The 27,904-nt window shown below is 36.7% G+C and overlaps 1 protein-coding gene across 1 annotated transcript; it reads left to right on the plus strand.

Moving 5' to 3' along the window:
- On the plus strand, positions 1 to 26,644 carry LOC141580605 (mitochondrial adenyl nucleotide antiporter SLC25A24-like). Its single transcript, XM_074382495.1, has 5 exons — positions 1 to 268; positions 3,702 to 3,789; positions 16,818 to 16,929; positions 18,673 to 18,827; positions 26,543 to 26,644. The coding sequence occupies exons 1-4, from the start codon at positions 229 to 231 to the stop codon at positions 18,811 to 18,813; spliced, it is 381 nt and encodes a 126-aa protein (XP_074238596.1). The 5' UTR covers positions 1 to 228; the 3' UTR covers positions 18,814 to 18,827; positions 26,543 to 26,644.
- Positions 26,645 to 27,904: the final 1,260 nt, after the last annotated feature.

Genomic DNA, 27,904 nt, shown 5'->3' on the forward strand with positions numbered 1-27,904 from the left:
GAATGATAACATATCTGGCCCAAAATAGTACTGTAGTTTTTTAGGAAAACAGTCAATCTGCATGAAATATGTGTAGAAATAATTTAGTGTATCAGCCCATATTGGCAATAACTTATCTCTAATGTTTTTTGTTTTTTTATAGAAAATTTTTACTACTGGATATGGCAACGAAGATGGGAAGCTGGATTTTGAAGAATTTATGAAGTACCTTAAAGACCATGAGAAGAAATGAAATTGGCATTTAAGAGTTTGGACAAAAATAATGACGGTGTGTCTTTCTTTTGTATTTATCACCAGCTATGAAGAAGCATTTCTCATGCTTCCATCAGTCTAAAGGATGCTTGTATAATCTCTCTGGGTTTACATGATAATTATTATTTGTGTTAATACTTATTTTTCTTAGTAATGTGATTTTTATGTAGAGTTCTTACTATTTAGTGAAGAAAACATATAGATAGCTTTTTTTTTCATTACTTTGAAATGTAATGAATTACATTGCTGAATTAAAAACTGTGGGCAGGGCCTGTTGTAAATTTTAACTGTGGAACATTATGCTGATTTGACTTAAACCTGTAGTTTAAAAATAATAATTACATTTTCTTTCCCTCTAGTAAAGAGAGATTTGTTTTTATTTCTAGACAGGAATGACAATTGTATATTCTCAAATTAAAAAAAAAACTTTCAGATTATCTTGCATTTGATAGCATTTTTGAAAGAATTAATTTAGAGAAGATATTCTCTGATCCTGGAAATTAAGGAAAAAATAGCATTTAAACATTTAAGTATGTGCCTCCCAGTTGTGATTATGACTTCTCTATTTCGATTAATAGATTGGAGTTTGTCTTAATCTGTTTACAGTTGCTATAACGTAATACCACACACTGGGTAATTTATGAAGAAATGAAATTTATTTCTTATGGTTCTGGAGGCTGGTAAGTTCAAAGTTGAAGGACTGAATCCGGTGAGGGCCTCTTACTCTGTCAGCGGGCTACCTCAGATCTCTCCTCCTCCTCTTATAAAGCTACTAGTCCCATCATGGGGGCCCTACTCTGAAGACCTTATCTAATTCTAATTAGAAAGAGAGTCTCGAAGCCCTCATCAACAGAGGCAACCTTTAACAGGAAGAGAGAATTTATAAAATTATAATGCAGCCCCAAACTCCTCCCTACTTGTAAAGAGTCAGAATCATTTCATTTACAGACTTCTTATTAATGAAACAGGTTAAACAAATAGATTGAGAGGAAATGTGGTTCATATCTGAGGTCAGCAAACTTTTTTGTCCAGAAGTCTAGATAGCAAATATTTTAGCTTTGTGGGTCATATGGCCTCAGTTGTAGCTACTTATCTCTGCTGTGGTACCTCAAAAGCAGCCATGGACAATATGTAAATGAATGGGTGTGGCTGATTTCCAATATAACTATATTTACAAAAATAGTTAATAGACTGTATTTGGCTTGAGGGTTATAGTTTGCCATCCCCTGATTTACACTGAAAATTAAAGTTAAATTCAAAGCAATTTCCCTCAAACAAACTAAACTCTTTAAATGGTTTTGGTGATTAAAGTTCAAGTCCATGACTCTCAGCCAGGAAGAGCTGAGTTTGGGTTGGACAGTAGTAATGTTGGAATATTTGTCACCCCCAATAAGTCTTACAATATATGCCCCCAAGCCTAGCCTTAGTCCAGTCTTCTAGCAAAATTCAGCTTTCCTTATTGCCTGCAAACTTTCATTCCAACATGGATCCTCTGCAGTTCAGTTGCAGATCAGATTGTCTGTGTGCTGTTATGGGAGGCAGTAGCTGAGAGATGTAGCTACCTTAAGATCAATTGGCAGATAATCAGAGGTCGATCATCCCAGTATGTAAGTTGTGTACACATCAACTGTTCATTTCATAAAATTCTAAATGAAACAGGAAATAATTAAAGATTAAATTGTAATGGTTTATTTGTAGCAAATCTATGCAATGTTCCCTTAATTTACCATGTTTGTTTATTTTAAAACAATGTGGCATTAGAGGTTTATATTTTTATTTTTCAGACTTCCTTAATATAAAACATGTACAGTTGATCCTCATTCTGTGAGATTTCTGTATTTGCAAATTTGCTTACTCACCAAAAGTAACCCCAAAATATATATTCACAGTACTTTCCCAGGCATTCATGGACATGCACAGAGCAGTGAAAAACTTGAGTTGCTCAGCATGCATATTCTTAGCTAGTAGAATAAGGCAATAGTCTGTCTTCTTGTTTCAGCTCTCATACTATTAACTGATAACTATCCCTTTCAAGGTCTATTTTATGCCAGTTTTTGCATTTTTGTTTTTTTGTTGGTAATTTGCTTTTTAAAATGTTCCCCAAATGTAGTGCTGAAGTGCTGACTAGTGTGCCTAAGTGCAAGAAAGTCATGGCATGCCTTTTGGAGAAAATAGATGCATTAGATAAGCTTTGCCCCAAATTCAATGTTAGTGAATCAACAAATACTTTAAATGAGGTGTCTTCAAACAGAAACAGACAGATGAAAAGTTATGTATTGATCAACTGATGGAAGTGTTGTGATCAGAAGCTCACAGGAACCTAACCCTGTATGTCCTTTATGAACAATGGTTCAGTGTTTGCTAATTCAGTGCAATGAATATAGAACTTTGTAGAACATGATTACTGTGAGTAATGAGAATTGACCATATCTCTTTAAGAGTGCAGTTCTAAAGGAGACTATTCAGAATGATATTTGCATAACTTAATTGCTAACAGATGCTGGCTCTCACTGTCCTTACATGATCAAGATTCTCATGCTGCTCCTTCCTTCTCTTCAGGAGGATTCTCTCAGAATCCTGTCTTCTCTCCAAGGTCCTTTCTCCAACAAAGTCTGTCGTTTCACCTGCTGACAGTAATTTTTATCTTCTTCTTTTTCTAGAGAAGTCTGCTGCTCATGCTGCTTCAGCACCAGACCCTCTCTTACTTTGTTTTTGTTTTACTCTGTTTCATGTACCGTAATCTTAGGATTCTCATGAGCCTGTGAGCTGCTAGAAGAAAATACAGCAGTACTTATATTTATTGCTTCCATTTTATTTTATCTTTTCTCTTTCTTCCTCTGTTCTGATTGTTCTCCTATGTCTACAAACATGCTCAAATTTCCTTAACACTAAAATTTTCTGTCTTTTATTGTTCTTTTATCCTTGCTCCCTTTATTTTTACTGCCAGATTGTTAAAAGAATAGTCTATTTCCTCATTTTCTACTTCTCTTTAACTCCATCATATAGTATGATGTTTTGAGTGGTAAAATGTCTAGCAATTTATTAAAAATGTAGAATTAGGTACTTTAAAAATGAGTAGATCCTAGTTTAATTGAATTTATCTCAGAGTTAGAATATCTTGATCTGGATCTTAGTTCTGCTACTTCTTAATCACATTACTTGGTAAGGCCACTTGAGAAGTCGGTCTCTTTGGAGGAATATTATTTATCTATAGGGCTGTTATAATTACTGAATTTTTAAAAATGTGTGTTTATTTATTTGATGCATTTGTTAAATTTTGAATATTGATGTTGGGATAGGCATTTAAGCAAATCTGTAACTCACCTAAGTGCATAATTTTGCCCTAATCAGTGTAAAGCTTTCTATTAAATGAGAGATTTGAAATTCATTGTTTCTGTGGTTCTTGTCAGTTCTAAGTTTTATTTTTTGCCCTTTTTATTTCTTTAAAGGAAAAATTGAGGCTTCAAAAATTGTCCAGTCTCTCCAGACACTGGGTCTATCTATTTCTGAAAAACAGGCAAAGTTAATTCTTCAAAGGTAAGCTCTTCATCTTGGTCAACAATTGACTTTTTGCTTTAATATGCTGCATTAGAACTCTGTGTTTCTAAGTGTGGCTTTAAAACACCTCACTAGTCTTCATTATGTATATCTAAGATCTTTCTTTTTTCCTCTCGTTCGTTTTGTTTGTGTACATTTATCTAAAGTATAGGAATGGGAAGTGTAACCTCAGACTGGACTCTTTCTTGTGAGGCCTCAAGAGATAGTGGAATGGCAGGAAGTACAGTTTTAACTCTGTAGATAAGGAGATAAGGAGTTTTGGTGTTACTTTTTTATTTGTTTCTAATGTGACATTAAAATTCATGGATTCAAACTAAGAAGCCTAGCAGATTGATCACATTATTTAACCTACATGTGACTGGAAAAACAGGAAATCACTAAGCTCTCCTGGCTAACAAAGAAATACCTATTTTAACTTTCGGAAAAGAGAGATCCAAATTTTAACTTTATTATCCGGGGCAATCAGTTTGACTATATAAGCCAGACTTTTCGAGCCTTAATTTTTTATTTCTCAGGACAGAGCAGTGATCTCTGCAGCCCAGGTGCTCTCAAATACTCTCTTGCTACAAACACAGGGCAGGGACTGATTTTTTATGAGAACATAAAACAGAAAAGGACAATTACATTGTATTAATATTGCTGTGAATGTTTTTAGTCCTCATGTTGTCTAAAAAAAATTTCTAATTTTCATCCCTTCTCTCTCAGCATAATTTCTTTGATAGACAGCTGCTCAATAGAAAAGCTCAAAGTCTCAAGGCCGAGCACATAATGACTTTTGTTAGCACTGGATGAGAAGCACTTTCCTGAGGAAATGGAACCTGAAACATGAAAAGAAGATAAATAGAATTTAGACAGTGAGAGATATAGAGCATATAATATTCTGCTTCTAAAGTCAACATTCTTCTAGGAAAGTGAGGGTTTCTCCCTGGCTGTTAGGCCAGAAATCATATTATTTTATTTTTTATGACAGTTTTAAAAATAATGCAAATTCTAAGCCCAAGTTTCAGAAGTAGACTAAGAAGTATTGGCTTAGCTGCCATAACAAAATACCATAGGCTGGATGCATTAAACAACAGAAATTTATTTTCTCACGTGTCTGGGAGCTAGAAGATTAAGATAAGAGTGCCAGCGTGGTTGGGTTGTGGTGAGGTCTCTCTTTCTGGCTTGCAGATGGATGCTTTCTCACTGTATTGTCAGATGGCAGAGAGAGAGAAAGAGACCTTTCTCTTGCTTCCTCTTACAAGAGCATAGTCCTGTTAGATCAGAGTTTCATTCTTATGACTTCATTTCACTTTACCCCCTAAAGATGCTATTATCTTCAGATATAATCACATGAGAGGTTAGGGCCTCAACATTTGGATTCTGGAGGGATATGGTTCAGCCCATAGCAAAGGTTAATGAAGAGGGTTGGATATTTAAAAGTAACTACATAATTTTTAATGTAAGTATTTTATGAGGACTTTTTTTTTTTTAAATTTTGAGACAGAGTCTCACTCTGCTGCTCAGGCTGTAGTGTAATGGTGTGATCTTGGCTCACTGCAACCTCTGCCTCCCAAGTTCAAGCAATTCTCCTTCCTCAGCCTCCTTAGTAGTTGGGACTACAGGCATGCACCACCATGCCTGGCTAATTTTTTAAATTTTTACTAGAGACAGGATTTCACCATATTGGCCAGGCTCATCTCAAACTCCTGACATGAGGAGATCCGCCTACCTCAGCCTCCCAAAGTGCTAGGATTACAGGAATGAACCACCATGCCAGGCCAGCAGCTTTATTGAGATGTAATTCACATAGCGTAAATTCACTTTTCTAAATTGTACAATTCAGTGATTTAAAACATTTATTTATTTTTAAATTTACAGAATCATATGTATCATGTACAACATGATGTTTTAAAGTATATATACATTGTGGAATGACAATATATATATAATTGTCTAGCTAATTTACACGATACATCTCATAGTTATGATTTCTGTGGTGAGAACACTTTACATCTATTCTCTTAGTATTTTTCAAGAATTTTTTTTTATTAATTGTGATCATCATGTTGTACAGTGGAGCTCTTGAACTTATTCCTCCTGTCGAGCTGAAAATTTGAGTCCTTTGGCCAATATCTCCCCAAACCATACCCCACCCCCAAACTATTCTGCTCTCTGATTCTATGAGATCAACTTTTTTAGATTCCACATATGAGTGAGATCATGCAGCATTTATCTTTACCTGGCTTATTTCATTCTTGTTGTTGCAAATAACAGGATTTCCTTCTTTTTTATGGCTGAATAGTTTTCTATTGTGTATGTATAGCACATTTTCTCTATTCATGCATTGGTGGACACTTAGGTTGATTCCATATCTTGGCTATTGCGAATAGTGCTATAATAAACATGGGAATGCACAAGCCTTTTTGACATACTGATTTCATTTTATATATGTATATATATGTGTACACACACACACACACACACACACACACACACACACACACACATATCCAGTGGTGAGATTCCAGGATCATACGGTAGTTCTACATTTAATTTTTTAAGGCACTCCATACTGCTTTCAATAATGGCTGTATTAATTTACATCCTCACCAATAAGGCGCAAAGGTTTCCTTTTCTCTACATACTTGCCAACACTTGTTATCTTTTGTCTCTTTGATAATAGTCATTCTAAGTGTGGTATGAGGTGATATCTCATTGTGGTTTTTATTTGCATTTCTGTGGTAATTGGTGATATTGTGCATTTTTTTCATGTACTTTTTAGCCATTTGCATGTCTTTGAAAAATGTGTATTCAGATTTTTTGCTCATTTTTACTTAGGTTATTTGTTTTCTTGCTATTGAGTTGTTTGAGTTCCTTAGTTTGGATATTAACCCTTTATCAGATGTATAGTTTGCAGATACTACCCCCCATGCTGTAGGTGTCTCTTCACTCTTATTGATTGTTTCCTTGGCTCTGCAGGATATTTGCAGTTTGATGTAGTCTTACCTGTGTATTATTGCGTTTGTTGCCTGTGCTTTTGGTGTCATATCAAAAAAACCATTGCCAAGTCTGATGGTGTGGAGCTTTCCTTCTATGTTTTCTCCTAGTAGTTTCATAGTTTGGGGTCTACATTAACTTCTTTAATCCATTTTGAATTGATGTCTGTATACTGTGTAAGATAAGGGCCTAATTTCATTCTTCTGCATTTGGATATCTAGTTTTCTCAACATCGTTTATTCAAAAGACTGTTTTCTATTGTGTATTCTTAGTAACTTTGTTAAAAATCAGTTGCTTGTAAGTGTGTGGATTTATTTCTGGGCTTTCTATTCTGCTCCATTGGTCTGTGTGTCTGTTTTTACACCAGTCAAAGCAGTGCCCTCAGGGCAGATGCACCAAGCATAATTCCAGTTTATGATAAGGTGTTTGGTTAGTAAAAGTTTTTCAGCACTTATAGGCCTAACTTTCCCACAGGGGGAAATTTTTATGCCAGCTCTTTTTTAGAAATCTTTATCTTAAGCCCAAACCTCATTAACCATACTCTTTATGCTACTTTAGCTTTGTAGTATATTTTGAAGTTAGGTAGTGTGATACCTCCAGCTTTATTCTTTTTGCTCAAGGTTGCTTTAGCTATTCAGAATCTTTTGTGTTTCCATGTGAATTTGAGGATTATTTTTCTATTTCTGTGAAGCAAATCATTGGTATTTTCAATAGCAGTTGTATTGAATCTGTAGTTTGCTTTGGATAGTATGGTCATTTTAACAATATTAATTCTTCCAATCCAGGAACACAAGGTATCTTTTTATTTATTTGTTTCTTCAGTTTCTTTCATCAGTGTTTTACTGATTTTCTTGTAGAAGTCTTTCATTTCTTTGGTTAAATTTATCCTAAGTATTTAATTTTTTTGTAACTACTATAAATGGAATTGCTTTCTTCTTGATTTCTTTTCAGATAGTTCACTATTAGTGTATAGAAACACTATTGATTTTTCTTTTTTTCATTTCTTTCTTTCTTTCTTTCTTTTCTTTTCTTTTTTATTTAATAGATTGGGTCTCATCATGTTTTCCAGGCCTTGAACACCTGGGCTCCGGTGATCCTCCTGCCTCAGTGACTGAATGATTGAGACTGCAGGCATAATATTTTGCTGTTGTTGGCATTTAATTGTTCATAAGCATCTTACGATCTTATGTATTTATGTCATATCAGTTGTAATGTGTCCTGTTTCATTTCTGATTTTGTCTTCTCCCTTCTTAGGCTTGCCAAAGGTTTGTCAATTTTATCTAACTTTCCAAAATCCAACTCTCAGTTTTATTGCTTTTTTCTATTTTTGTCTTTATTTTATTTACCTTTCTTCTGATTTTTATTATTTTCTTCCTTCTATTATACTAGCTTTGGGCACAGTTTGTTCTTGTCTTTGTAATTCCTTTAGGTATAATGTTAGATTGTTTATTTGAGGTTTTTTTGTTTTTATATAGGTATTTACTGCCATAAACTTTGCTCTTAAAACTGCTTTTGCTGTGTTCCATGGGTTTTTGATATGCTGCATTTCCATTTTTTTTAATCTCAGGAAATTTCTGAATTTCCCTTTCAGTTTCTTCCTTGACCCACTGATGATTCAGGAGCATGTTGTTTAATTTCCATGTCTTTGTCAATTTGCTGAAGTACCTCTGATACTGATTTCTAGTTTTATATTATTGTGGTCAGAAAAAATAACTTGATATGATTTCACTCTTCTTAAATTTGTTAAGACTTGTTTTGTGGCCTAACATATGATCTCCCCTGGTGTGTGTTACATGTGCAGTTGAGAATAATGTGTAGTCTCCTGCTGTTAGGTGAAATGTTTTATGTTTGATTGGTCCATTTGGCCTAGAGTACAGTTTAAGTCTGATGTTTCTTATTATTTTCTGTTTAGATTATTTGTTAAAAGCTTAAGATAGGGTGTTGAAGTCTCCTACTATTACTGTATTGCAGTCTCTCTCTTTTCAGACCTGTTAATGTTTGGTTTTTATATTTAGGTGCTCTGATGTTGGGCTCATACATATTTATACAAAACAATAGCTGCATAATTTATTAAGGGATGTGCAATATAAAATTATGACAATATAAATTATGACACTGAACATTCAAAGTGAGGGAACTGGAGTAAAAGTATTTTCATATAACTTGTTGTTATATCCTCTTATTGAATTCACTAGAATCTTTGTTTCTTTTTTACAATTTCTGACTTAAAGTCTGTTTTATGTGATGTAAGTATAGTTACTCCTGCTTTCTTTTGGTTTCTGTTTGCATGGAATATCTTTTTCCATTCTCTCACCATCAGTCTGTGTGTATTTTTACAGAAGAAGCGAGTCTGCTATGGGCAGCATATAGTTGAGTCTTACTTTCTTAATCCACTGAGACACTATGTCTTTTGATTAGATAATTTAATCCACTTATTTTCGAGGTAATTATTGATAGACAAGGACTTAATACTGCCATTTTGTTCATTGTTTCATGGTTCTTTTGTAGATCCTTTATTATTTTCTTCTTCTCTTGCTGTCTTCTTTTGTGTGTGTGTGTGGTTAAGTGATTTTCTCTAGTGGTATGTTTTGATTTCTTGCTTTTTATTTTCTTTGTACCTACTATTGGTTTTTGGTTTATGGTTACTAAGAGGCTACCAAAAAAATCTGGAGTTAAAATATTTTATTTAAACTTGATAACTTAATTTTGATTACTAAACTACCCCCTAAACAAAAAAGTCTACACTTTTACTTAATCCCCTGACATTTTGAATCTTTGATGCCACAGTTTACACATTTTATATTGTATATCTCTTAACAAATTATTGTAGCTATTATTACTTTTAATAGTTTTGTTTTTTATCTTTCCCACTAAAGATATAAGAGATTTGCCTACCACAATCACAGTATTAGAGTATTTTGTATTTACCTGTGTACTTTCTTTTATCAGTCAGTGTTACACTTTCAGATGTTTTCGTGTTACCCATTAGCATCTTTTTCTCTCAGCTTGAGGAACTCCTTTTACATTTCTTGTAAATTAGGTGTTGTCATGATTATCTCCCTCAGCTATTGTTTGTCTGAGGAAGTATCTCTCCTTTATTTCTGAAGGACACTTTGCTGGGTACATTACTCTTGGTTGGTAGTTTTCTCCTGTAGCACTTTGAATATATCATCCCTTTCTCTCCTGACTTGTCTGCTGCTAACCATATTGGGACTCTCTTAGATGTTATCTGCTTCTTTTTCTTGCTGTTTTCAGGATCCTCTCATTGTCTTTGAGTTTGATTGTAATATGTCTTGGGGTAGCCTTGTTTGGATTGAATCGGACTAGAGACCTTTGACTTTCTTGTATGTCGATATTTACATCTTTCTCCAGGTTTGGAAAAATTTTCCATTGCTGTTTCTTTAAGTAAGCTTTTTACCCCCTTTATCTTTCTTTTCTTATTCTTTAACTACTGTGACTCAGAACTTTGCTTTTTTGATGCTGTTCCACGAATCTTGTAAGCTTTCTTCATTCACTTTCAGTCTTTATTCTCCTCTGTGTATTTTCAGATAACCTGTATTTGAGTTCGCAGTTTCTTTCTTTTTCTTAATCACTCCTATAGTTGATGCTCCCACATTGTATTTTTATTTTGTTCATTCTATTTTTCAGCCCCGTGATTTCTGTTTGATTTTTTTTTCTTTTATTATTTCAGTCTTTTTACTACCTTTTTCATTGTAGTCACTGGTTATTTTTCTAATTTCATTGAATTGTTTCTTTGTATTTTCTTGAATTTGGCTGAGCTTTCTTAAAGCAGTTATTTTGAATTCTTTATCTGTTCATCTCTGTTTCTTTAGGGATGGTTGTTAGTGATGTCATGTGTTACTGATTGCTACTGATGCTTGCGGCCATGTGTTTATGTTAGTGCATTTGAAGAGGTAGGCACTTATTTCAGTCTTTGCAGACTGGCTTTGTCTGAGAATGACCTTCATAAAGAATGTCTAGAGATTCTTTAATATTTAATTAAATATCTTTAATATTTTGAAGAACTTCCAAACTGTTTCTAAAGTGAGTGTTCCATTTTATAATCCCAGTAGCAATGAATCTGTTTTTCCATAGCCATATCAATATTCATTACTGTCTGTCTTTTTGATTTTTATATTTTTTGGACAGGGTCTTGCTCTGTCATCCCATCTGGAGTGCAATGGTACATACAATCATGGCTAATTGCAGCCTCAACCTCCCTGGCTCAATTGATCCTCCCACCTCCTGAGTACCTGGACCCACAAGCGTGTACCACAATGACTGGCTAATTTTTATATTTTTTGTAGGGACAAAGTTTTGCCATGTTGCCTAGTGTGTTAGTCCATTCTCATGCTGCTATAAAGAACTGCCTGAGACTAGGTAATTTATAAGGAAAGAGGTTTACCTAACTCAGAGTTTTGCTTGGCTGGGGAGCCCTTGGGAAACTTACAATCATGGTAAAAGGGGAAGCAAACACGTCCTTCTTCACATGATGGCAGGAAGACAAGTGCCTAGCAAAGAGGGAAAATACTCATAAAATCATGAGATCTCATGAGAACTCAATCACTATCATAAGAACATCAGGATGAGAGTAACCTTCCCCATGATTCAATTACCCGCCACTGGATCTCTCCCATGACACGTGGGGATTATTGGAACTACAATTCAAGATGAGATATGGGTGAGGACACAGTCAAACTATATCATTTTGCCCCTAGCCCCTCCAAAATCTCATGTTCTCACATTTCAAAACACAATTATGCCTTCCCAACAGTCCCCCAGAGTCTTAACTCATTCCAGCATTAACCCAAAATTCCAAGGTCTTATCTGAGACCAGGCAAGTCCCTTCTGCCTATGAGCCTGTAAAATCAAAAGCAAGTTAGTTATTATAATTCCTAGATACAATGGGGATACAGGCATTGAGTAAAAACACTTGTTCCCACTGGGAGAAATTGGCCAAAATGAAGGGACTACAGGCCTCATGCAAGTCCAAAATCCAGTGGGGCAATCTTAAAGCTCCAAAATGACCTCCTTTGACATCATGTCACAAATTCAGCTCACACTAATGCAAGTGGTGGGCTCCCATGGCCGTGGGCATCTCCACCCCTGTGGCTTTGCAGGATACAGCCCCTCCCCTGGCTGCCTTCACAGGCTGGTTTTGCATGTCTGTGGCTTTTCCAGGTGCACAGCACAGGCTGTCAGTAAATATACTATTCTGGGGTCTAGCGGATGGTGGCCCTCTTTTCACAGTTCCATTATGCAGTGCTCCAATGGGGAGTCTGTGTTGGGGCTCCATCCCCACATTTCCCTTCTGCACTGCCCTAGCCAAGGTTCTCCTTGAGGGCTCCACCTCTGCAACAAACTTCTCTAGGGACATCCAGGCATTTCCATACATCCTCTGAAATCTAGGCAGAGGTTCTCAAACTTCAGTTCTTGGCTTCTGTGCACCCGCATACTCAGCACCATGTGGAAGCTGCCAAGGCTTGGGGGTTGCACCTTCTGAAGCCATGGTGCAAGCTGTACCTTAGCCCCTTTTAACCATGGCTGGGATGCAGGGCATCAAATCCTGAGACTGCATAAAGCAGCAAGGCCCTAGGCCTGGTCCCTGAAACCATTTTTTTCTCCTGGGCCTCTGGGCCTGTGACAGGAGGGCCTTCTGTGAAGACCTCTGAAATCCCCTGGAGTCATTGCTTTGATTAACATTTCACTCCTTGTTACTTATGCAAATTTCTTCAGCTGGCTTGAATTTTTTTCCTCAGACCATAGGTTTTTCTTTTCTATCATATCATCAGGCTGCAAATTTGCCAAACTTTTACTCTCTAATTCCTCTTGAGTGCTTTGCCACTTAGAATTTTTTTCAGCCTAATACCCTAAATCATCTCTGTCAGGTTCAAAGTTTCACAGATCCCTAGGACAGGGGCAAAAAGCCACCAGTCTCTTTTGTAAAGCACAGCAAAAGTCATCTTTGCTCCATTTTCCAACAAGTTCCTCAACTCCATCAGAGATCCCCTCAGCCTGGACTTCACTGGTCATATGACTATCGTATTTTGTTCAAAGCCTTTCAACAAGTCTCTGGGAAGTTCTAAACATTCCCACATATTTTTGTCTTCTGAGCCCTCCACATCTTGAAGAAGTTTCAAACATTCTCACCATTTCCCTGTCTTCTTTTGAGCCTTCCAAACTGTTCCGAACTCTGCCTGTTATCTAGTTCCAAAATCATTTCTACATTTTTGGGTATCCTTATAGCACCCCACTCCTGTTACCAATTTACTGTATTAGTCAGTTCTCACAGTGCTATAAAGAACTGCCTGAGACTGAGTAATTTGTAATGAAAGAGGTTTAATTGACTCACAGTTCTACATGGCTGGGGAGGACTCATGTAACTTATAATCGTAGCAGAAGGGGAAGCAAACATGTCCTTCTTCATATGGGCAAGGGAAGGAGAAGCGCTGAGCAAAGAGGGAAAAGCCCCTTTAAAACCATCAGCTCTTGTGAGAACTCACTCATTTTCTTGTGAGTCTCTTCCATGGCACATAGAGATTATGAAAACTACAATTCAAGATGAGATTTGGGTGGGGACACAGTCAAACCGTATCATCTAGGCTGGTATCAAAATCCTGGGCTCAAGTAATCCACCCACCTTGGCCTACCAAAGAGGTGGGATTACAGGCATGAACCACCGTATCCAGCTGGTCTTTTGATTTCTTTTGATTTTAATCATCCATTGGTTCTGCTTCTCTAGAGAACCCTGACTAATAGATAATTGGCATGAAGTGATATCTCATTGTTGTTTCGATATGTCATTTGTGTTTATATTTCTTTGATGGATGACTTAGGGTTCTTTTTGTACTTTTGGGCTATTACCATTATTACTAGTGTTTATACTTCTTCAGTAAAAATATTAGAAACAATTTTTAAAGACAGAATGTAACCAGTTTCCTATAGGTACATAACCATCATGGACCTTCCCTCAAGTATTTAGCCATTGGTGTTACTCATGTCACTCCAAATGTCAGCTTGTTTTCTTCCTTTTTACTATCTCTTTGTATCCCAAATCTGAATTCATGGGAAAAAAATCTGAATGGTGCTTGATATGGTTTGGATATTTGTCCCCTCCAAATCTCATGTTGAAATGTGACCTCTGGTGTTGGAATTATGGACTAACTGGGGTTGTTTGGGTCACAGGAGTGGATCCTTCTTTAATGGCTTTGTGATAAGTGAACTCTATTAGTTCATGAGAGCTGATTGTTTATAAGAGCCTGGCACTTCATTTTACTTGTCCTTCTCTCACTGTCTGACACACTTGCTCCCCCTTTGCCATTAGCCATGAGTAAAAGCTTCCTGAGGTCTCACCAGAAACTAAGCAGATGTTGGTGCCATGCTGTAGAACTGTGAGCCGAATAAGCCTCATAAATTACCCAGTCTTGGGTGTTTATTTAAAACAACACTAAACGGTGACACGGTGCTGATTGAAACAGCTGTGACGGGGTCATCAGGGCATAAGAGAGGAGTCACTGGGTTTCAATAAAGCCTCCTACTTACACCTGTTCAATAGAAGCTATAGATAGGAAGTTGCTGAAGCAGGCATTCCCTCTGAAACATGTGTTTCACATATATCATAATTATCTTCTGCTCTCAAGTAAAAATCCATTTTTCTGTTAGACTTTCATCTCCATCTCATTTCCCCTGTTTCCTCTCATTTTCTTATCTCTAAGTTTCTTTCTCCACAATTAATGAGAACGTTGGCACACTTCACTCCAGTTATTCTTTGTCTATGCAACTTGTTTCTCTGCTGCATGGCTCTTATGGTTTGTAATCATTGGCTCATTTGTATAGCTCAGTGGTTAGGAGTACAGTTTAGAGTTAGAATTCCTGGGTTGAAACACTTAATTCTACTCTACTTACTAGCCTTGTGACCTATAACAAAATTCTTAGACTCTTTTTGTCTGTAAAATGAAGAGTATAGTAAATACATGGGCTTGTTTTTAGGATTAAATGAGTTAACACGTGAAATACTTAAAACAATGCCTGGCAAATGCTCAGTGAATATTGACTATTGCTTGCTTTTGTTTAGTGCCTGTTCTTCCCACTGAGGGCGCAGAGCATATGTATCCGGCTAACAGTTCTATGTCCACCACATTGCAATAATGGACTCAGAAAATATTGAAGAATCTGTTAAAGAGTGAATAGAATTATCCTAGTGAAAAGGGTGGGTGGGAGATAGTTAGGGAAAGGCACAGATAGCACTGGAAGCAGCACGTGTAGGGAATGGGTCAAACAGTGTTTCTTGGTACTTTCTAGACTATAGTGGGCCACCTCTTAGCTAGTGGTGTATAGATTTTTTCAGCAATCTGTAAACAGCCATGAATATGATAATAATGACCCATTTGTGGGTTCTAAGAAAAAGGACAACTACAGTACTAGAAAATGATTATATGTAAGTCAAGAGGGGAGATGATTATTTGTTTTAAACTGTTCTAAAATTCTTATTTAGGATAGTGGGGCAAACATTAACTTTAGATTTTGTTATGTATATGGTAAAATTTCAAGGTAAACCACTGAAACTATAGTAGTTGAGTATATAACTTCCAAACCATGGAGGAAATAAATGGAATAAGAAAATAAATACATAAGCATAAGTTTCAAACAATCCAGTGAAGAGGAGAGGGAGAAACATAGAAAGAATGAGATAATTAGAAAGCAATAGGTAATGTGTGAGAAATAAATTCAAGTACAGTAAAGCTCCACTAAAATGTACCCTGCAGTAATGTTGAGACATGATTTCCCTTCATATCCATTCTCAAATGGAGTGGGCTAAATAACATTTTTATCCAGTTTCCCTGGGGGTTTGAGGTTGGTGGAGAGTAATTTAGAAGATAGTCACCTTCTGATCGGTTTAGACTTTCTCAGTTTAGTCCTCAATTAATAAAAATTAATGGAAACTTTGTTAGAAGACAGAGATTGTCAGATGAAAGGACAAGCAAAATAAAGTCTTACTAATCGAAAAACAAATCTGGGGTAGCTATGTTAATATCAGCTATAGGGTAGCTATGTTAATATCAACTATGCTAATATTAATTATTAATAATCTATTAATAATAGATTATAATAAATACTAGATTATAATAATCCATTAATAATAATGGATTATATAGTAAAATCACTAATAAAAATAGTGTCACCACATTTTAAAATTCGCTATGAAGACATAAGATTTTTAAGCTGGTTGATAAAATTCTGGGGAACGCAAATTATAGAATAGAATTTGTAGGATGCACCAAAGCATTTTTTAGAGGCATCTGTTAATTCAGCAGATAAACGAGCACCTTCTTTGTGCCAGTCACTGGAAGAGGTGGCCTAAAGAAGAGAACAAAACAGTCAAAATCCTGGCACATTCAGAGTTTCTCTTAGGAGAAAATAGATACAAATGATGTTATTACCAAGAAACTTGTGAAACAAACCAAATATTAATGATAAATATTTAAGACTGCAATATGTTAATTTTAAGATTGAAAATGAGGTACAAGGATTTCTTAAAACTCAGAGGCTCAGTCACTGAGAGTTAGATTTTTTACAATCACTGTTAATTTTTCTAACTTGTAGGAAATTGAAAGCATGTTTAGAATATTTCAAGACTACATTCAAATGTTACAACAGAATATTAAGAATTATCCTCTTGATCCACTAAGTGCAGGAAGAAAATGAGTAATGAATCCATTCATTACCACCTTTCAATATTTTATCTTTCAGTTTTTGTGTTTTGTAGCTCATTGACAGAGTTTGACAGAGTGCTGAAAGTAGTCTTTAGTGAGCTGGCTGTAATTTTGGGGGCCCATTTTTATCTAAATAATTAAAACTATCTGACAGGACCATTTGCTTGCTGCCATTTCCAATAACGTATACTTGCAAATCGGGTTTTTAATTTAATACGAATATTAAGTTAGAAAAGAAACTTTTCTGTGAAATGGCCAATAATGTTAGTTTTATCAATTTAGTTTCGTTCTTTGATCATTTTCAAACATTTTCAGCATTGATGCAGGTGGAACAATGACAGTGGACTGGAATGAATGGGGAGACGACTACTTATTTAATCCCATTACAGACATTGAGGAAATTATCCGTTTCTGGAAACATTCCACAGTAAGTATACTTCGTGTATTTATGCTTATTTGGAGCTATAAACCATAGGTACAGTTGTCACTCAATAACACTCTAACACTTACAGGCCAGGATACCTGAGTCCCAGTAGCTCCTTAACCTGTAGAGTTCTATTTATCCTGTTAGGCATAGATTTATAGAACATTAAAACAACAACAACAACAACAACAACAACAACAACAAAAACAACCACCACCCAAGACTGCATAAGTGTTCATCCTGAAAACTTGGGAGAAGTACCATCTTGATGAATAAGCTCTCTAGCTTTTATTGGCATTTAAGTTTCTGCCATAGGGAAGTGTAAAAGTTGTAGGCTTTTGCTTTTTATAGATACTACATTACCCAAATAATCTCAGCACCTCATGGTTGCTAAGAATCTGTTTCCTTGTTTGTTCAGATTGCCTAGGTTTATCTCTGGCATACGGCATTTAAAATAATCATTAAAGGTTACAGAATCTTTTTGCTTCATCTGCTTAGCTTAGATGGCATTTCATACCAGTTTGTTTTCTACAAAACTTTCAAATTTTGATTGTTTCATTAATATTCTGTATACTGATGTAAACCAAGTTCCATTATTGTGCAGTCTACATCTGAAACCATTGGGAACTCTCTGAAGGAGGTTAATTTTTTCCCCCTTAATAGGCTTATCTTCAACACTTATTCATGGATTTTGCTAAATTAAATATGCATTAAATGAAGCAGTTCACATTGCCACTAGTAACAATACCTAAGATTACATAAAGCATTAGAAAATTGTTGGTGATTAGTGCTGTCTCAGCTATGAGTATAGAATAATACTATACTAGTAGCTCAATTCAGTTGCCACGATACATTTTACACTGTGTGAAGTTTTATTTACATGATTCTTACTGTATTTTTAAGGTAGTTGATAACAGTTGAGGCTATAGAAGTATCTCCATTTTATTGATAGTAAAATGAAAGAAGAGATAGTTACTACCATAGGATAGCTCCTTCCCCTTGCACTTTTGCCTGTAAAATTTTTTATGCCAAAACATTTTAGATAATAGAGTTGTAAAAATATTATTATAGAGTTATTTCTCTCAAGCTGTAGTGCTGTAGAATAGATTGAAAGGGTGATAATTTCAAACAATACCTCTCCATTAGCTAAATTTTATATAGAATCTATTGCATGTTTTAAATGGCAAGTCAGATTTATAAAAATATTTTTATAAACAATAGGTAATGAGCTTAGAGTTGTTCGCATACAGAGTTTTAATTTTTATTTATATATTTAAAACATATCATGGTATAAATTATAATATAAATGTACATTTGAAATAAAGGAAGGATTATTTGAGAATTGATGTCATCACCAATTGGATATGGTTTTCTAGCCTTATGAAAAGTGGTTACAGTAAAAAAGATTGACTATACCTGACAAAACACTGCCCTTTCATTCTGACCTAGACCAAGAGAAGCAAAGTTACTATGAATCCATGAAGAAAGAAAGTTGTAATTGTTGGTTTTGTATATTTCTAATTACTGTTTATTTCCATTTCTTGTGAACTGACACTGTACTTCGTTCATTGTGAATAGACTACTTATAATCTATGTGCTCAATTTGGTTTAGTATAAATTCTAGGGAGAAAAGTTCATATTAACTGCAAAATAACATATGATTCTTCTCTAAAACAAAAATGTCTTCTGGCATTATATATTTTTAACTAAGAAGCATGGGGATCTTTTTATTTATTATTTTAACAGGGAATTAACATAGGGGATAGCCTAACTATTCCAGATGAATTCATGGAAGATGAAAAAAATCCAGACGGTGGCGGCAGCTTTTGGCAGGAGGCATTGCTGGTGCTGTCTTTTGAACAAGCACTGCCCCTTTGGACTGTCTGAAAATCATGATGCAGGTGAGCTTTATTATCATGTGTACAGGTTTGCCTTAAATTGTCTGAAACAATGAGAAATGTAGTGCTTTGAAAAATAAGGTTTAAAATTTCTCAGTAATAATCTTTTATACCCTAAAATGTGTATCTATTTTGTTAGTGTTAACACTAAATTCAGTCCTTGAAAGTATGGCATTGTACCAAACTTTAAATCGTTAATACATGTGTGTAATGAATTTTTAATCTTTGGGATTCTCTGACTATTCAAACGTTTAATTTTAGAAAGATCTCTAGCCATTATTGTAGGATTCTCCTTATTTATAGTTCCCTTCTTTCTTATGTACTTTACCAAAAGTAAAGTAACTCTGAAATACAGAATCATAGAGCAGCAATGTAATTTTAAAAATTATTCTAAAGCTGAGGTTTGCAGGAAAAGATCTGGCTCTGTAGACTGACTTTGCTATTTACTAGCAATGTAGCCTTAGGCTGACCAGAGTGGAAAGAGGGAAAGGAAAAAAAATTAATATGTATTTGCTCATTGTGGTAACCCAGCTAATCCTTGCAGCAGCCCAGTGAAGTAGGTATTTTATCATTTTTCCAGGGGGAACCTGAGGCCCAGAGAATTAACTTTTCCTTTACAACAAATGAGAGGAGGAGTGGAGTATCTTTGCCTCCAATGCTCCTGGTTTTCATGCTGCTTGAAACCTCTGAGGTCTCATTTTCCTTCATTCTGGAATGGGGATAAGAATATCTAACAAGAATGGTTGTAAGAATCAAACAATATCAGGTATGTGAAAATGCCTGGCACACTGGAATATCCTTTTGGAACATAGTAGTTGTTTACAAAATATTTTTAAAAGTTTGTTATACCTTTGGTCAGCACTTTCAATATTTGTCCACAGATTTCTGTACAAAAAGATTTCTGGCAATATTTTAAGCTAGCATTCCTTCAGAATGTCCCCAAATCACAAAATATATTTAGGGGAAAAGCTAATGCTTTAAAGAAAAACGAGAGAGGACTAGTGTGTGTTTTTCTTTAGGAATAGTAGTAACTTGACTTTTAGAGAACTTAAATAAGTGTTCGTTTTTTCCTTTGTCCTATTTTATTGTGAAGTTTAGTTATTCAAAATAAAATGGATTTCTCTGGAATTTAGTTTCTGCAAATTTAAAAAGTTTCCAAAGTCAACCTTCAGGTCTGATACTTCTCTAGGACTCCCAAAACTCACTGAAAGCTTATTACCCCTGGTTATGGTTTATTACAGGGAAAAGATATGGATGAAAATCAGTCAAGTAAAGCAGCTCATAGGGTGGAGCTTCTGTTGTCCTCTCCCTGTGAAGTCCCCATGTCTTACTTTCCTGGCACTGTTGTGTGGCACTAGGCACAGAGTGTTGCAGACCAACCAGGGAAGCTCACCTGAGACTTTGGTGCTGAGCGTTCTTAGTGGGGTCCATTTTCATACTGGCCACATGTCTGGCGTTCAGGATTCAACCCCTTCCGTGAGTGCACCTGTGTGTGTGTGTGTGTCTGTGTGTGCGTGTGTGTGTGTGTGTAGAGCGGTAGTCACTCCTTTTATGTTAGCTGAAACAATCAGAGGAATAGCTGATTTATTTGATTATTTTGGGTGTATTAGATTTAATAAATTTTTATCTGTAGGTGGTCATAAGGTACAGTATTTTTAAATGACTACCACATCTGTAGTATAAGTCAAGTATTGTATTGGTACTCACACGATTGGTACATGTTATAATGAATTTATTGCCTAGAGATGCTGCAAAATATGCCAAAGAAGGTGGAATTTTTATTTTGGTTTCAGGCTGTATATATTCCAGTGTTTTTAGCCCTAATATACATAATATCCAAACTATTTCAGACTCATTTACAGTTCATGTCTGTACTATTTCTTCTTAATATGTTACTCCCTCTCCTCAAGAATAGAAACGGTATTACCTGCAGTATACATAATGTAATAATATATTATTACCTGCAGTATACATTTTATTTCTCTTTAATATTTCTGTGAGCTTGTTCATATTTCAAAGGTGTTCCATTGTCTGATATGTATCAGACAATGATACATATCAATGATACAATTTAGTTAATGTCATCTTATGAATGTTGTTCATAATTTAATTTTCTTCTTGTCTTTTCTGATTTCTCACACTGAAGATACCAATTACTCTTAGTTTTAGAGTTGAAACAGACCTCTAAAATCATGGCAATACTCCCTCCCATCATTATATATATATTTTTTCAATCTTTTCTATATTTTAATTTCAAATATACTTGCAGTAACCACACAAAAAGATTGTGTGGTTACTTTAGAAAAAGTGATAATAGTATGCCACCAGTATTTTATATTATTCTGCATTTATTTTTTAGGCTCATGGTTCAAAATCAGACCAAATGAATATATTTGGTGGCTTTTGACAGATGGTAAAAGAAGGAGGTATCTGCGCCCTTTGGAGAGGAAATGGTACAAACGTCATCAAAATAGCTCCTGAGACAGCTGTTAAGTTCTGGGCATATGAACACGTAATTGTTATCACCTATGGAATTTATTAACAAAGAGTAGTTAGTAAATTGATTCAATAAATGTTAATGTATAATACTTTTGGGATTCTTGTTTTAATAGGTGATTATCTCTTATGTATACGCTATAAGGAATATCACTTATAGGAGATTAGACTAAATAAAATCAGAGATTTCTCATGACCAAGTTACGGGATTCTTAATTCATCATATTATTTATACAGAAAGATTTTTTTCCCTCTCTAAGTAGTTCTTGAAGGAAGGGTAACAGTTTATTCATTCTGAATTCTGAGCAGAAGCAGCACACTAACTAAGTTTTATGCAAGTTTCTCAATCTGACCTCTGCAAGGAAAACTTATAAGTTGAAGTCCTTTGTGTAATTTGACATTGCTGGAAATTTGAGTTGAGTTTAGAGTGACAGCTCCATGAAGGCAGGGACATGGCTTCTATCCCATGTACTCCAGCACCTAGACAGAGCTTGGGATGTAGTAAGTGCCAGGTGAGTGCTGAATGAGTGAATGAATGAATAAATGCATTTACTTTTGAATCACTTTGCTGAATTTTGTTAGCTTGGATGATTTGAGCTATTGCTTCAGCCTAACCCAGTGTTAGGCTGAGGAGGAAGTACAGAGGTAAGTTTTAGAAGTTGTGTTCTCTTTATGGTCATTAGCAGAACTGTGTAGTTGAGCAGCCAAAGATTATTTTTTCCATTATTTATTCCATCATTATTTATCAAAGATGGAAGGGCTTTGAAATTCAACACCCCCCTCACACACACAGGTTTTGTATTATTTCCTGTTGATTTTAGATTATTCTGGAGAGTGTTTGTTCTTGAGCAACAGAATACTCTTGCGAAGGTTTCAGAGTATAGTGCTATCCTTTTCTGGGCCTAGGAAATAGAGAAGCAAAGAAAAAATTAAAGAAAACCTAGCCTCCAGGACTTTAATTAGAACCTATCTTTGGGAAGGTTATTTTTCTTATGTGAATATTTGAAGATTCAAATAATGATTATTAAGGGCTAATGTTTGAAATACCCTTAGGTTATTCTGACCACACACTTGGATTTTGTGATACGAAGGCAAGAACCTAAAATAATCAAATACTCAAAAATAATGCAGTTTTTTCAGTATGCAAGAAGTTTGGTATTTTTGAAAGTCCATGGATATTGCAAGCAAATATGCACATTTTATTCTATATAATTTGTCAGATTCTTACCTTGGACATCACAAGCAGGCATCTGTCCACCCAAACTCCTTCCTGAGAACTCATTATAGTATTCTTCTTTCACACACTAGCTTTCTTGGACATCAAGAGAAAGCTGTCTACACAGTCTGGTGTAGTGTTCTTATGGGCTCTGGGCCTGTGATAGTGTTTTCTCCCCTCCTGCTGAAGTTTCATTCATCCCTTGGGACTCTCTAAAAGCCATCTTCCTATGAGAAGCATATCCTAAGCATCTCAACCAAAACCAGTTCCTCCCCTGTCCAGGCTTCCTTGAGTGCTGAATTGCAGAATATCCCGGTTTTCACTGGATAATCCCAGTTTGTTCTAAATTACTTCAAAATATGCAGTATATATTTTCAAATTTCCCAGAGTATGTAGCTAGCTCACTTTTTGGTTAAATTAGGTTTTGTTCATTGAATAGCTAGCACTTTAGGAAACTAAGAAAAGGATCTTTTCAGCCTGGCATGTAGCTCTGTCAAACACATTATCAGTTTGGTAAAGCTGTGTTCTATGTGGGTTGTCATTACCACAGTAGTGTCATGGTATCATTGACAGGGTGGTAGTGTGTGGTAGTGTTCTTGGGGTTTCAGCTGCCGTCTCTGTACTGACTGCCTTCCACTCCAACATCTTTCTCTTTATCGCAGCATCGTAGATCTATCTGTGTAATGCGTGTGTCGGCATCTCTGTTTGCATGTCCCAGGAGTGCCTCCCACTCAACATGCCCACCATGCACAGTCATCTCTCTGCTACTCCCTGTCTCCTGACCCTGCTCCAGCAACACACACACACACACACACACACACACACATACACACACACACACACACCACTTCCTCTTCCTATATGTCATATGGTGGGGAATGTCCTTTAGTACCTTACTCAGGAGTTAGTTCCTCCTGAAAGCCTTCTGTTCTAGTTTCCTTTACTTACAGCACTTTCACAGGGAATTCTGACATTCTGTGTACTTACCTCCTTTGTGGGACTGTGAGCTTCCTTAGGCAGTAGCTACTTGTATTCCTAGCACCTTGCCCGGTGTGAAGAAATCCTTATTTAAGTGAATTTAAAAGACAGAACTGCCAGACTGGAGTTTGAACTCAAGCTTGCCTCAATCCCAAGCCATTAAGATGAAGTGGGAGCCAGGCTTGGTGGCTCACACCTCTAATCCCAGCATTTTGGGAAGTAGATCACTTGAGCCCAGGAGTTCAAGACCAGCCTGAGCAATATGGCAAAACCACATTTCTACAAAATATATAAAAATTAGTTGGACATGGGGGTTTGTGCCTATACTGGTGAGGCTGAGGTGGGAGGGTCACTTGAGCTCGAGAGGCAAAGGTTCCAGTGAGCTGAGATCACACCTTTGCCCTCTAGCCTAGATGACAGAGTGAGACCCTATCTAAAAAAAAAGGAAAAAGAAAGGGGAAGATAAGGATTGGAGATAGAAGGAGCAGCATGTGTACAGAAATGTAGGCACAAGAAGGCATCACTCAATGAAGAGACTGAAAGTGGTTCTCTATGCCTAAAGAGTGGCGGAGTGTGTTTCGGGAAAGATAATGATGAAAGATAAGCAGGAGCCAAATGTAATAGGAGTCTGGATTTATATGGTAGGGGCTATGGTAGCATCTTATATAGAGAAGTGAGATGAGTACATTCACATTTAAGGAGTATCAACCTGAAAAAAGAATGGAGACATTGTTGGGGGAGAGTGAGGCTAGACTAGAGGCAGGGAGAATATTTAAATAATCCAGGTAAGAAATGATGAACATCAGTATAAGTTGATGTCTTTAAGGAGTAGAGAAGGGAATCAACTGAGAAATATTTTGGGAATTGAATCAACAGAATTCACTGACTGAATATGGAGGTGAGAAAGAGGAGTCAAGGATGATACCTAGTTTCTAACTGGAGCGACTGTATACATAGATAATACAATATCAGATGAGTTTGAGATGTATGGGACACGTACAGGGAAATGTCCAGTAAGCAACTGGATATATCAGCTAGCAATTAAGAGAGAGAGAGATCTTTGATAGAGAGGTTGTTCCTGAGTTGAGCCATTGGAATGGGCAGGATCACTTAAGAAGAGCTTATAAATAAGAAGAATTCTAGGAATAAGTCCAAAGGGAGAGGTGAAAAAAGAAACTTGCAAAGGAGACTGAGAAGAAATAGCTTGAGGGATGGGAGGAAATCCAGAGGAGGGATGGCCTAGGAGTCAGTGGAAGAAAATGGTTTCATGGGGGTCAGTGCTACTGGGTAGTGAATATAATAAGAGTATCTTTTCTCCACATCCTCTCCAGCATCTGTTGTTTCCCGATTTTTTAATGATCGCCATTCTAACTGGTGTGAGATGGTATCTCAATGTGGTTTTGATTTGCATTTCTCTGATGACCAGTGATGATGAGCATTTTTTCATATGTTTGTTGGCTTCCTGTATGTCTTCTTTTGTAAAGTATCTGTTCATATCCTTCGCCCATTTTTGAATGGGCTTGTTTGTTTTTTTCTTGTAGATCTGCTTTAGTTCTTTGTAAATTCTGGATATCTGCCCCTTGTCAAATGGGTAGACTGCAAAAGTTTTTCCCATTCTGTTGGTTGCCGATTCACTCTACTGACTGTTTCTTTTGCCGTGCAGAAGCTGTGGAGTTTGATTAGGTCCCATTTGTCTATTTTGGCTTTTGTTGCCATTGCTTTTGGCGTTTTAACCTAAAATGCAATAAAAAAAATGAAAAAAAAAAAAAAAAAGAAAGAAAGTAGTAACCCTTGGGTGGGAGGCAGAGAAGCAACAAGGAGGAAGAAGCCACAGGGTTGATCTGGGGAGGCTGAAATGCTGTGATTCTTGGTCTGGTCCTGCCTAAAGAGATTCCCTTTGAGAAATTTCATCCAGCTGTACCCTTATTATTTGTATGATTTTCTCTCTTGATGCTATGCTTTAGTAAAGTATGAAACATGTCAAAAAAAAAAGAGTATCTTTTAAGATTTCTCAAAACGGAGATAGATAAGCTTAGCATAAATGCTTCTGTGAAGTAATGAAATGAGAAGCCATACTGAAATGAGCTTAAAGTGAATGGGAGGTGATGAAACTTGGACAGTGGAGACGCATTTTTAGCGAGTTTGACTGTGAAGGGACAGAAACTAGAAGAGGGAGAGGGTGATAGATAAAAAGGATGTTGGGTGGAGGGAGGATTTGTTTTTTGGGTTTTGTTTGTTTGTTTGTTTTTGAGACGGAGTCTCACTCTGTCACCCAGGTTGGAGTGCAGTGGTGCAGTCTGGGCTCACTGCAACCTCTACCTCCCAGGTTTGTCAAGTGATTCTTCTGCGTCAACCTCCTGAGTAGTTGGGATTACAGGTGCACACCATCACGCCCAGTGAATTTTTGTAGTTTTAGTAGAGACGGGGTTTCGCCATATTGCTCGGGCCGGTCTCAAACTCCTGACCTCAAGTGGTCCACCTGCTTCACCCTCTCAAAGTGCTGGGATTACAGGAGTGAGCCACTGTGCCCAGCCTGAAGGGAGGATTTTGATTTGACTTTAATGTATCTATTGCTGAAGGAAGCATGTCAATCCGAATAAAGAAGTTGAAAACTTAGGTAAGAGTGGTTGATTAACCCAGCAGGTGTTCTGAGGGAGTTTGTGTGTAGGGAAAGGGAGTGGGAGTTGTAAAGAGGCTGGGAGAGGTAGGTTCTATCCAGGGACTGTTAAAAGGACTAGCAGGGGTTCTCTTCCCAGCTTGTAGATAGCCAGTGTGTGCTCACATGGCCTTTTCTTGGTGCACGTGAGTCGGGGGAGAGAGAGGAAGCTCTCTGGTGTCTGCTCTTATAAGAACACTGATCCTGTCATGAGGGCTCCATCCTGATGACCTCATAACCCCAATTACCTTCAAAAGCCTCATTCCCTAATACGGTCACATGGGAGGTTGGGGCTTCAACATAGGAATTTGGTGGGGATGCAGCTCAGTCCATGGTAGGTAGTGATGTGAATTTTAAAACTTATTTATACAGTACAAGAAGTTACTTACTGAAGAAGGACAAGAAGGTGGAACATTTGAGAGATTTATTTCTGGTTCCATGGCCGGAGCAACTGCACAGACTTTTATATATCCAATGGATGTGAGTACCGTTTTGAAGTCTGACTGTGTGATGTTGTTTGTGTTGGTTGTCTATTGCTGTGTAACAAGTTATCCTGAAATTCACAGTTTAAGACAAGCATTTATCATTGGGAAGTTTCTATGGGTCAGGAATCTGGGAGAATCTTAGCTGGATGTCTCTGGTTCAGGGTTTTTCACAGCCCACAGTTAAGATGGCAGTCAGTGCTGCAGTCACTCTGAGGCTTGGGTGGGGATGGATTCCAAGCTCACTCATGTGGTTACTGCCAGGTCTCACTGGGTGTTGGCTGGAAATCTCACTTCCTTATCAGATGCGCCTTTCTGTAGGCTGCTTGAGCATCCTCAAAACACAGTAGCTGGCTTCCCTATAGTCACTAATCCAACCGAAAGAGAGAGAGAGAGAGAGAGAGAGAGAGAGAGAGAGAGAGAGAACCCAAGACGAAAGCCAATATATTTTGCCTTTTCTGCTGTATTCCACTGGTCACATAGACCAACCTTGAAAGAGGGTGGGAAGGGACTGCATAATGGTGTGAATACCAGAAGACAAGTATCACTGGGGAGGCTGGCTGCCACTGTGTTTGTGAGAATTATAATTTTCATTCCTTTCCAAAGAGTTTACGTACCATAAATTTCATAATGCAATCTCAGTATTTGATTATATGGTGGTTATCCTGACTAGACATCCTTTCATTAGTACATAAGTTGGCAAACTGGCAAACTAGAGACCTATAGACTGTTTTGTACAGCCCTTGAGTTAAGAATAGTTTTTACATTTTTAAAAAGTGGGCAACACAGGAAAAAGTGGAAAAAGTTCTAAAATCGACACCCTAACATCACAATTAAAAAAACTAGAGAAGCAACAGCAAACAAATTCCAAACCTAGCAGAATACAAGAAATAACTAAGATCAGAGAAGAACTGAAGGAGATAGAGACACGAAAAAGCCATCAAAAAATCAATGAACCCAGGAGCTGGTTTTTTGAAAAGATTAACAAAATGGATAGACTGCTAGCCAGATTAATAAAAAAGAAAAGAGGGAATAATAAAATAGACACAATAATGAATGATAAAGGAAATATCACCATTGATCCCACAGAAATACGAACTACCATCAGATAGTACTGTGAATACCTCTACACAAACTGGAAAATCTAGAGGAGGCAGAGTCAAGATGGCTGAATAGACACAACTCCGGTGCACAACACCCAGCGAGAGACAGAAATCGAGAGATCTCCCAGCTCCAACTGAGGTACCAGGTG

This window comes from Saimiri boliviensis, chromosome 12, assembly GCF_048565385.1.
Source record: "Saimiri boliviensis isolate mSaiBol1 chromosome 12, mSaiBol1.pri, whole genome shotgun sequence".
Lineage (NCBI taxonomy): Eukaryota > Metazoa > Chordata > Mammalia > Primates > Cebidae > Saimiri > Saimiri boliviensis.